Source organism: Pistacia vera, unplaced genomic scaffold, assembly GCF_008641045.1.
Source record: "Pistacia vera cultivar Batoury unplaced genomic scaffold, PisVer_v2 Contig227, whole genome shotgun sequence".
Classification (NCBI taxonomy): domain Eukaryota; kingdom Viridiplantae; phylum Streptophyta; class Magnoliopsida; order Sapindales; family Anacardiaceae; genus Pistacia; species Pistacia vera.
In genome coordinates this window covers 734,325-745,984 of record NW_022196032.1, presented here as the reverse complement: position 1 = coordinate 745,984, position 11,660 = coordinate 734,325, and the positions used below count along the sequence as shown (strand labels likewise).

Here is an 11,660-nt window from a genome sequence, read left to right as displayed (position 1 = left end):
CTATGTATGTGTGGAGTGTAACCTGTTACTGAACCAACTGTAAAAAACCGTCACTCTCACAGTATTTGTAATTTGTTCTGAGTCATGCGTAAAACAAGTGGCGTCAACTGAACACTCAGTCCTTGCGCGCCGCTCACGCGTTTGAGATGTGCTCAACATCATTATTCAATATTCATGGCCATTTACTTGGTGCGCATCGCACACGTAAAGTCGACGGGGCGCATTTTAGACTCTGATATATGAAAATTCAATAATCGTGAGCCGGAAATAAATTAAAAAAACTTCTCTTGGAGAAAAAAATTAATTGAATCAATAACTATCACAAATCATAAGTAAGCAAGTGAGGGAATCTCAAGTGCTATGTACACAAAAAAAATTATCACTGAAATCTGTTACAAAAAAGAAATACACGAAATTATAGTCTAAATTAATATCCTAAAAATGAAAAAGAAAAGAGTCCTAATTCGATAATCTAGACTTCAAATTTAGAGGGCAAGAAGAAACGAGGCTTTTTAGCTGCAGGATGAGGACTTTCCACTTCATCATCGGCGGACACAAAGAAGGCAGGCGAGAATTCCGGTAACACCGGTAGGTTGAGGTCAAAGTCACGGTGACTGACTTGGCTATGTGAAGTACTGGACCCCACACCTTCCGATGACGTCACTCCGCTTTTTTCGCCGCCTTCGTAGTGACAGCGTTTGTGTCCACCTAAGGCTTGACCAGTGGGAAAGGACTTGTGGCAGATGGAACACTCGTGGGTCCTACCAGTGGTGTTTGGTGCGGTGGTGGCGTTGTTGGTGGTGGAGGTTGACTGCTCCTCGCCGCCAGATCCTTTACGGTGACTGGCCTTGTGTCCACCCAGTGCTTGGTAAGAAGAAAAGGCCTTGTTGCAAACACTGCACTTGAAGATAAGCTTCTGGTCAGAGGATGTCGTAGCAGCTGGTGGAGCTTGAGAAGGAGACTTGTGTCGCTGCGAGGCGGTGCTAGTAGTGGCTATGGAGGCGGTGGAGGTGGTTCCACGAGCAAGCATGACGAGGCAGAGAGCGAGATACTCCTCTTCGGTGGGAGGGTTGTGGGGACGCTTTGAGCGCTTGCGCTTAGTCCATGAATCAATACAGTGAAGATTCGCTTCTTCAAAGTGAAACGGTGGCGTGGCTGTGGTTGGAGAGTTGAGAGCTTCTAGTGCCATCTGCTCTGAATTGGTGGAGTTGAAAGGAGAGACTAGAGAGTATTGAGATTTAGAAGATTGAATGTGAATTTAAGTTTGTGTGTTGAGTAGAGAGTGTGAGAGAGGCTTTTAAAGGAAGTGAGGAGAGGGAAGTTGCGTGACAAGTGGTGCGAAAGTAAGCGACGGTGTGCAAGAAGTTAATAAAATATACGAAAGGGAGTGGAGCACGTTTAGTAATTGGATGGTCCTTCCTTGGTGGCTAAGGCCTAAAAGGACGACTTGATTCGAGTCGGTCAAACAAAGAGAAATAGTTGCAATTGTAATAGTGTTACTCAAACGTGGGCCTTTTATTCAGTCTTAAGTGAAGACCCAAGACTTCTTCCAAGTCAAAATCTAATACAATGAAAGAACTTGGAAGAACAACTTTTCCAAACAAACGCGGTGTTGTTTAATTAGCTTCTAGCAGCCGGCAGCCAACAAGTAAGCACGGGGATTTTTCCTTGTTATTTGAGGCATATTTAGTACCTAATACTTTGTATTAATACTAATTAGGTGGCTAATCACATGGGACGATTTCTTAGCGTGGTGAATAAACTATAAAGTAGAAACAAGTGTTAGCCAGTGGAGGTGGCCAACAGAAATTAAAGCCTCCTACCACAGACACAGAGATATTAGTGGATGAGAATGTTCACATACATCTCTGTTGCGTTGTGAATTGGATGGGATGTTCCACTCAAATGACTTTTGGAAGTTTAATTATAATAGAAGAGTCATATTCGATTGCATAATTTGGTAATTCAGGTAATTTAAATATGCCTAATAAAGATTTTCTTGTAGTTTCCGCAATTAACCTTATTGATTAAAAGTCAGTATCACCACGAGGATGCTATTGCTATGTTTAAAATTTAAAATCACGTGGTTATTAAAGATTCAATTAGTCGGTATCATTTACTCTATCAAAGCGCACATGTTAGTTATGCCCAAAACTCTTGAATTTTGCATTGGTCAGCGTCTTAATTAACTTATTTTTTCTATTTCTTCTGCATTGATTTATTTTCATCGTTTATCATTTGTATTAATACTTTGTACCAAAATTCGTTAAACATTTAACCACTTTTAGTGCAATAAATAATTTGTACAAATATTTTCTCAATACTACAATAATACCATGACCAGCTAGTTTTTGTGTTTATCGTTTTGAAGTGAAGTGATCTACTTGGTTACTGGTTTGGTTTGGTATCTAGAAAGACAGGAAGATACGCGAAGCATCTAGGAAGCCACACGTGCTGCGACCATCAACAATACTTTTTGGGTCCCCATCGGTCCCTCTCTGAAATTGAAAATAACCGTCCCAATTCAAAGAAAATCAGACGGATATATATATAAAAAAAAAACAAAGAAAACAATTCGGAAATGATCTACTTCAGTTTACGTTTATCACTTATCTGGCTGTGTCGGTATTACCATTTCTTTCTTTTTAATTCAAATCATCAGCATCAGATTCTATGGACTCGCTCACCATGACAACTAATTTGTTTTTAAATAACTAAAACACTTGCTTAGTTGCTTGCCGTTGGAATTAAAGTGGAGTTGATGATTCCAAAACTACAGTGCAGCAAAAGACTTTCATCCGCCTTTTGGTGATTGTGATTCTTTCCTACAAAGCCTGTTTTTTGAGGGCTCTTTTTAAACCCTCTGATTAGCCATCAATTTCATAAGGCTCCAACTTTAATTGCATAATTAGAGGCCATGAGACAACGTTCTAGACTTTATCTGCAACTTGCTAGACTACGCACACCCGGAAGATTGAGATGTTTTTAATAGCAACCAAACTTGCAGCGAAAAACCATGAAGACTCAAAAAACAAGAAAAAGGTGACAAATAAGCGTTGACGTTGAGTGAAGTCACTGCTTACATAAACTGAAATCTTAAGTTTTAGGCTTCGGACGAAACTGGGGGCCTAACCAAACCACCCTTGATGAGAAGGTGAAAAGCATGTATATTTGTTAGTTAAGTTTGGCAACTTGGCATAGTTAATAGGAAATTGGATCAGATGAGACTTCTAGATAGAGATAAGCATCATAAGAAACCAATCTTCATCAACCCTTTGGACGAATATTAATAATCTCTTTTGTATTATAGCGAATCACCTCATGTCTAGTCCAGTTGTTGCTTTTATATTATGTGAAAAGAAAATACAATTCACGGGACATAGTCATAGCTTGGAAATTGGAATTTAGCATCAGATGCTGCCTTTTTTATTTGTTGGATTGGGAGATGGAAGTTGAGTGTGGACTGGAGAAGGAGAAGTGATAACATATACTGTCTCCAATGACCGTCATTCCTTTTGAGTGAATTTTTTTTACTTTTCACAACTTGATTACTAGTTAACAAACTTATTAATTAAGATATTGTTATTATGATGTTGGCCATTCACGAGGCCTACTCAACCAAGCACTTGCGTAAGGCGACGATTGTGACTATGTATTTGAGTATTTATTAGACCAACTTGTTGGATGTGGCCCATTTTCAGGCGTAATGGCCATGACCTATTACTGTGCTATACAGAAATACATCCTTTTGGTTGCTTGAGTAGCTACTCTCGCATCATTTTAATTTACTTGTGTTTTGTTAGGTCCCAATTTAGTCACGTCAGATTTCATTCTTGAAAAACATTTTAATAGGAAATTGCACAGATTGTTTAACCCCGTGTTTGTTCACTCTTTTGAATTGTTATCTTATTTGAATTAAAAAATAAAATATGTGTTTGTTTATTTATTGTTGTAATTATTATTCTGAAAATTAATCCGAATTAAATAAGAATTTTTTCTATTAAAAATGAAAAAATGAGAACTTATTTTCTATTATTTTATTCTATTCAACTCAAAACATTTTTTCAATTCTATTCAATTAAAAACAATTACTTTCTACTTTTTTCAATTTGAAAATTAATCCATCCAAGACCACCACCGCTTGCCAACAACCAATAGCGGTGTCTGGTGCCAAAACAATGCACGATTACCAAATCTAGTCGATCGTGTGTTAATTTTGCCATTTCTAGCCAGATCTATCTGGCCGGTAACGACGACTAAATTGTTGATGACAATGGCCGGATTTTGGGAGTGTTTAGCTAAATTAACAATTGTTTGGGGTTAAAAAATAATCTAAATATTTTCAGAAAAAGTTTTAAAAAAATATACCAAACAACTATTAAGCATTTTATCAAACTCTGACATAATTTTAAGATATTATATCAAACACATTCTTAAAATCCTATCATATTCGATTTAATCCAACTCAACTCAACTTAAAATAGTTTTTCAGAATAAATTTTTTGAAATAATCTACCAAACACCTAAGAATTTTAATTTTAATTTAAGTATGTATATGAGATTTATTTATTTTTATTAATGATTTTAAAAGAAATAAAAAAAAAAAGCTTCCAGGTAGATCTTCAGCATATCCCTTCAATACGACAAAAAACACAGCAGTAGTGTTCAGTGAACAGAAACAGCATGATCCATGCAATCGTGAGACTTTAGACGGCCATAGGTAGAGTTTCTGATATTCTTGTATGACTAAAGTGCCCTCACTTCAATTATTTTGTTACTCCACCAACTAATATATTTGTTAAATTAACCCCACAAGTGAAGTCGACAGAGTTCGCCTACCTACCGCGCACCAACAAATGATGCAAGCAATTTCACTTCTTAACTTTTCAAAACCCTCTCCTCTCTTCGTAGGGCCATTTCAAAGACGACACTGTCCCTCGATCGCCGGTGCCGCCGCTCCTATTAGTCACTTGCACCGAAATCGCTGTCAAAGTTACCGAATCTCAGTTCCTCCTCTATCGTGCAGTGGCACTGGTAAGAGCTCTCGTCTTAACTCTTAAGTAGACATTTATGCAAAGTTTTTATAACTTTTTATTAAAAAGTAATTACTTTCTGAAGTGTGAATCACGGGGTCGAAAGGGCATTATAGTTAAAAGACAGATGTTTTATCTTATACTAGTGGGCAATTTTGGAATAAAATATTTTTCTAAGATTGGTGCATTCTAAAATCCTACTGGGCAACAGTCAACAGAGAGCAGCAGACAACTGGGTATCCCCTTCTCTTTCTGGGTCTTAAAAAATCTAACTGCTTTGTTATTGCGATTCAGTGCAACATCAAGAAATGGCTTCTGATGATGGACAAGACTCTCGGATTAGTCGGATTTCCTCCGCTATTCGTGCCATCCCGGACTTCCCAAAACCAGGTATTAATTTTTTAAGTATGTTGTTAGTCTTTCACTTATTATTGTGGGTTCAAAGTAAGGTTTTGGCCTAGTGATCTAGTTTTTCTACATGGGTAAGCCACTTTGTCAACTAGTTGGTAGGTTATTTTATGTTATGAACTATATATTTGTTTGTATGATGTCAGGGATTTTGTTTCAAGATATAACGACGTTGCTTCTTGATACAAAGGCTTTCAGGGATACTATTGATCTGTTTGTTGAGAGGTATAAAGACAAAAACATCTCCGTTGTTGCAGGTAATTTCTTATTTTATTGCTGTTGCCATTGCATTTGCGTGCTCTTTTAATCTCTAGTTTTATTTTATAATTGATTACGACATGATTTCTTTGTTTGTTTACTCCCTTGTTTAAACTTGGTGTCAGAGAAATCTCTATTCGTTAACTGTTAATGTCATTCTGTTCGTAGCCATAATGATCTAATACCTGTTTTATGTGCCTAAATTGCACTAACTAAATCAGAATTTGTTTCTTTAGTTGTACTTTATTAGTGTTTTGGTTGCATGGTTTAGTATAATAAATATATGTTTTTAGCATTGATGCGATTGCACACAGTCTATGAATTGATAATAAATTTCAGAAGTTCTTTGCAAATCTTAAATCAAATTTTTATACATTGTGACTTTACCAACTCGGTTTCTTGGTAATTGATGAAACCTAACTATCAAATATGTGGCATTACATATATCTAATTCTTTGTGCAGGCATTGAAGCAAGGGGTTTTATATTTGGACCTCCCATTGCATTGGCTATTGGGGCAAAATTTGTTCCTATGAGGAAACCCCATAAGCTTCCTGGTATGTTTTTGTTATATCTTTTGATTAACTGAATAGGTTTTTGGCTTTGTGAGAAGTTCTTGGTGGACAAGAATCCTGGATTAATTTAAGGAGTACCACGAATTCACATGCTTTAGTTTTTGTTCCAGCCATATATCAAGTTGCACTGGTGCAAAATGTTTTCAATGTCACTAGTTCACATATATTATCACTAAATGCTTCTTGAATGGCTCAATAGACATGATGATGAGATTCTGATGATTATACACAGTTTGCATCTTTTTTTTTCCGGTAGGAAGTTATACACATTAATATTCAAACAGTACAATCACCATAAAACTTTTTTTTTTTTTTGGTGTGTGTGTGTGTGTGTGGGATGGAAGTTATTCTGGCTACACAATAATGTTTTCTAAGATTTAAAAACTCAGAGAGATGTGTCTTGGAAATAGTTATGTTGACGTCAAAAGTAGAGTTAACCATGAAGTGTGTGGTTCTTTCCATATTATTGATGAGTTGATTTCTTGCTAAATGCTTTATTCTGTTTATGACCGAACATTTATCCTAGAATCTTTCTTTTAGTAAGTATTGGAATGTTTTCATTTCACTAAGGTAGAATTTTTGTGATGGTCAGGGGAGGTTATTTCCGAGGAATATGCTTTGGAGTATGGAACAGACGTAATGGAGATGCATGTAGGTGCTGTAGAAGCAGGTGAACGTGCTTTGGTTGTAGATGATCTCATTGCAACTGGTGGAACCTTGTGTGCTGCAATCAGGCTTCTTGGTAGTGTGGTTAACTTTAAAAGTTTAAATTACTTTACAGATAAATGTCGTCTAACTGCTTATACTTCATATATTCTTCTCCTTGTGTGCTTAAGTAGGGTTTTGCTTAATTACAATTACTTTTCTGGAAGGTTGTGGTCCTCGTGTTCTTTTGAATAATTTTGATCTATTTGTAAAGAGGAAAGGAAAGGGGGTTTTCCTAAGCAATTTACATTATAAATTCTTGGTTGGGGTGCCAATCAGCTCAATGGTTTCTTCATGATGTATATGGTGATAAAACTTGCATAAAATGTCTTCAAAGAATTTACAAATCAAGAATAGACTAAAACGGGACTGGTTAAGGATACAACCTACAGTTTTCTCTTCTATTTGTGGTTTCTGCTCTGTTTTTAAAATATATTTTAAAGGACCTTTAGTCAAACAGAAATACTATGCTTACTCACGAGTTGTACTAACCGTCTAACTACCTTTGTTAAAATTACACATAGTACCTGTACTATGCGTATGGTACCCATACTCTGCGTTATATTTATAAAGGATAGTAAGATGGTGAGTAAGCATAGTATTACTCTTAGTCAAATACTATACTCTCTACGTGGATCACTAAAAGAAATATGTGTAGTTGATGTGCATGTCATCATTGGCTTCAGGAATATCACTCTTCTTATTTATGTTATCAGAGTATGCCTTCTCACATCATATCAATTATTTGTTGCAGAGCGAGTTGGGGTGCAAGTGGTTGAGTGTGCCTGTGTCATTGAATTGCCAGAGCTACAGGTTTGTTTGTACTCCAAATACTAATCAGTTATCCTAATTGCGATTTACCCTTAAGCTTGTTTTCTATTATAGTCTAGTTGGTCTTTAGTTTGGTGCTTAGCATTTTGTAGATTAATCTACTGTGAAGCTAACTTAGTTTGAACCAAGAAACTATTACATGAGGTTATCTAAATGGCTCAGAATGTGTAGTTGGGTAGTCCCATAGGATGGTAACTGCTAGATTCCAAAATGAAGACTTATTGACGAGATATGACTGTGTCACAGCTAAATAACATGCACTTGTATCTGAGTAGTTTTCAGTTAAAATTTAGATGTGAAAGCAATGTCCATGAATAAATGTGTCACAGAATTGTAAAAACATTTGATATGCATCTTAAACTTCATAGATCTTTGGAGAAATCGCTAGTCATTTTTTGTTTATTAGATGTGATTTCATTATATAAAAAAAATAAATAAATAAAATACCACAGACATGCAAATGAAACCGAAATATTCTGTTTTACACCTTATTGGTATAGATATAAGTTAATTACTTGTATGATAATTGGTATAATAAACTCTAGTAAATTCTTTGGTCAAATAAAAATATAAACACAGGGTTTAAAACCTGATCAGAGTTAACTGCTATCTACTTGTCCTGAGTATGCTGTGCCAAGATTTTAATAGTGCCTCATGGTTCTACAGATAATGGCTAGAGCTATTTACGGTCATTCATTCATTGCCCTGTTTCTTGAATTTTTTCATAACTAACACAACTGCACTGTTGTTTATTTTGGTTTATGTTATAGGGTCGGCAACGGTTGGGAGATAAACCTCTATTTGTTCTTGTAAGCGCAAATTGATGTCAGTTTGGGGTATAAGTGCATGCTTCTCGGCCATATGGTTGGAAATTGATGTAGCCCTGCTCAGACGTCAAGATATTTCGTGGAGGGAACAGGCTTTGTTTGATAATAAGGATGTATTAGACTGATATTAGAGCATTGTCATTGGTTTTTTCTTGTATTTTAGGTAAGAGGCTGGGAGACAACTGTGGGGAGATTGGGTTTGCCTTTGAATTTAAGAATTATGCGTTTATTTTGTGTGTATGAGAAGAATCTTTCTTGTTTTATTCTCATGAAGCTGGTACCGTGCTTTTAAGTTGCAATGGATGTAGGGATTCTCTATTTCAGTTTTAAATTTCAGTTTTAAGGTGTATAAGAAATATTAGCCCTTTAATTTCCTTCTTATCAAGTCATTTCTTAAATGTTTGCCAGAAGAGCAGTGAATTTATGTTTTATTAACACATTGGATATACAATGGTGAGATCCTACTCGCGAATAAAACTACTCTCCCTAAACTACACGCCCTGAACCTTAAAAGGATGACTTATTGATCAAGAAGGTTTATTTCTTTCATTAACTTCTTGGATTCAAACTTTAGAGTCAGGTATCATATTGTGATTTACCTAGTCTTTTAGAGTTATACGGTGTTCAATGGATTCTATAAATTAATTGAGGTGCGTGTAAACTGGTCAAATATCTCAGTTACCAGAAAGAAAGAAGAAAAAAAAAAAAAAAAACTACACTCCCTATTGCATCAGCAACGCATATACAATAAGAGAATTCAATGTTTGTAACTACGGTGGCGTTGGTTTTCTTTTTTCTTTTTTTAAACAAATTGATTTTGTTATTCTAACCCTCTAAGGGGGCGTTTGGTTGGGGGTTAAATGGGATTACTAGGGTAATGTCATCTTATATTACTTGATTACCATGTTTGGTTGTCAAGTAATATCATATACCGATAATCTTCAAATACCAATAGTAGTTACTATTGGTAATTTCAGAGGTAATCTGATTACCTCCATTTTCTTAGGTATTCTGAGATTACCAGGGTTATCTTTTTTTGTTACAATTTTATCCCTTATTAATAAAAATTTTAGACAATATCCCTACTTTAAAACAAATTTACATTAATATCCTATTTCAATTTTACCCTTGTTTAATTAAAATTTTGGACAATAATACCCTTATATTTAAAATNTAACATGCACTTGTATCTGAGTAGTTTTCAGTTAAAATTTAGATGTGAAAGCAATGTCCATGAATAAATGTGTCACAGAATTGTAAAAACATTTGATATGCATCTTAAACTTCATAGATCTTTGGAGAAATCGCTAGTCATTTTTTGTTTATTAGATGTGATTTCATTATATAAAAAAAATAAATAAATAAAATACCACAGACATGCAAATGAAACCGAAATATTCTGTTTTACACCTTATTGGTATAGATATAAGTTAATTACTTGTATGATAATTGGTATAATAAACTCTAGTAAATTCTTTGGTCAAATAAAAATATAAACACAGGGTTTAAAACCTGATCAGAGTTAACTGCTATCTACTTGTCCTGAGTATGCTGTGCCAAGATTTTAATAGTGCCTCATGGTTCTACAGATAATGGCTAGAGCTATTTACGGTCATTCATTCATTGCCCTGTTTCTTGAATTTTTTCATAACTAACACAACTGCACTGTTGTTTATTTTGGTTTATGTTATAGGGTCGGCAACAGTTGGGAGATAAACCTCTATTTGTTCTTGTAAGCGCAAATTGATGTCAGTTTGGGGTATAAGTGCATGCTTCTCGGCCATATGGTTGGAAATTGATGTAGCCCTGCTCAGACGTCAAGATATTTCGTGGAGGGAACAGGCTTTGTTTGATAATAAGGATGTATTAGACTGATATTAGAGCATTATCATTGGTTTTTTCTTGTATTTTAGGTAAGAGGCTGGGAGATAACTGTGGGGAGATTGGGTTTGCCTTTGAATTTAAGATTTATGCGTTTATTTTGTGTGTATGAGAAGAATCTTTCTTGTTTTATTCTCATGAAGCTGGTACCGTGCTTTCTAGTTGCAATGGATGTAGGGATTCTCTATTTCAGTTTTAAATTTCAGTTTTAAGGTGTATAAGAAATATTAGCCCTTTAATTTCCTTCTTACCAAGTCATTTCTTAAATGATTGCAGAAGAGCAGTGAATTTATGTTCTTTTATTAGCACATTGGAAGTACTGAGATGGTGAGATCCTACTCGTGAGTAAAACTATGCTCTCTAAACCTCAAAAGGATGACTTAACGGTCAAGAATGTTTGTTCTCTTTATTGATTTTTTGGATTCAAATTTTAGAGTCATGTATTACATTGTGATTTATCTGATCATTTAGAGTTGTATGGTGTTCAATGGATTCTATAAATTAATTGAGGTACGTATAAACTGGTCAGATACCCCGGTTACCAGAAAGAAAGAACAAAAAAAAAAAAAAAAAAAAAGCTACACTCCCTATTGCATCAGCAACGCATATTCAATAAGAGAATTCAATGTTTGTAACTACGGTGGCTCTGGTTTTCTTTTTTCTTTTTTTAAACAAATTGATTTTGTTATTCTAAGCCTCCAAGGAGTTGTTAACTATAGACCCTACAATATTAGTAATGTTACAGTCACCGAAGATTGTACACCGAATCTGTGCACCAAATGACGTAACAAAATCCTGACCATTAATTCATTATCAATTAATATTAATAAACGATTAAGAATTTATCACATCATTCGGTGCACAACCTTGGTGGCTCTATCATTTTTCAATTAAAGAATAATGATGGAAAGTGTATGCTGTAACTCATTTCAGCAGGTCATGATTTAATTTACATAGATGAAGATGATTACGTATTATCATAAATGCTAAGAGTTGACAAATCTTTCTGACTTAATTAAATGGGATGGTCTAACAATTAAAGATTAATGTGTTTGACATTATGAAATTCAATTCATAACAGGAATAGTTATTAATGTTAATAGTTTGACATTATGGATTCAGTTCATATTATAAATAGTTCTC

The 11,660-nt window shown here is 35.0% G+C and overlaps 2 protein-coding genes across 3 annotated transcripts; one reads left to right on the top strand and one right to left on the bottom strand.

Moving 5' to 3' along the window:
• Positions 1 to 300: 300 nt before the first annotated feature.
• On the bottom strand, positions 301 to 1,311 carry LOC116130996 (zinc finger protein ZAT10-like). Its single transcript, XM_031416662.1, has one exon. It carries the CDS (start codon positions 1,187 to 1,189, stop codon positions 473 to 475), a length of 717 nt encoding a protein of 238 aa, XP_031272522.1. The 5' UTR covers positions 1,190 to 1,311; the 3' UTR covers positions 301 to 472.
• Positions 1,312 to 4,805: 3,494 nt separating this feature from the next.
• LOC116130995 (adenine phosphoribosyltransferase 1-like) lies at positions 4,806 to 10,760 on the top strand. 2 transcript variants are annotated; one of them, XM_031416661.1, is made up of 7 exons: positions 4,806 to 5,034; positions 5,328 to 5,423; positions 5,588 to 5,698; positions 6,163 to 6,255; positions 6,866 to 7,015; positions 7,733 to 7,791; positions 8,580 to 8,961. In XM_031416661.1, the coding sequence occupies exons 1-7, from the start codon at positions 4,857 to 4,859 to the stop codon at positions 8,631 to 8,633; spliced, it is 741 nt and encodes a 246-aa protein (XP_031272521.1). In that variant the 5' UTR covers positions 4,806 to 4,856; the 3' UTR covers positions 8,634 to 8,961. The 2 variants fall into 2 exon arrangements, with proteins under 2 accessions (XP_031272521.1, XP_031272520.1); XM_031416660.1 differs by lacking the exon at positions 8,580 to 8,961 and adding an exon at positions 10,330 to 10,760 and having other exon boundaries at positions 4,809 to 5,034.
• The last annotated feature ends 900 nt before the right edge of the window (positions 10,761 to 11,660 follow it).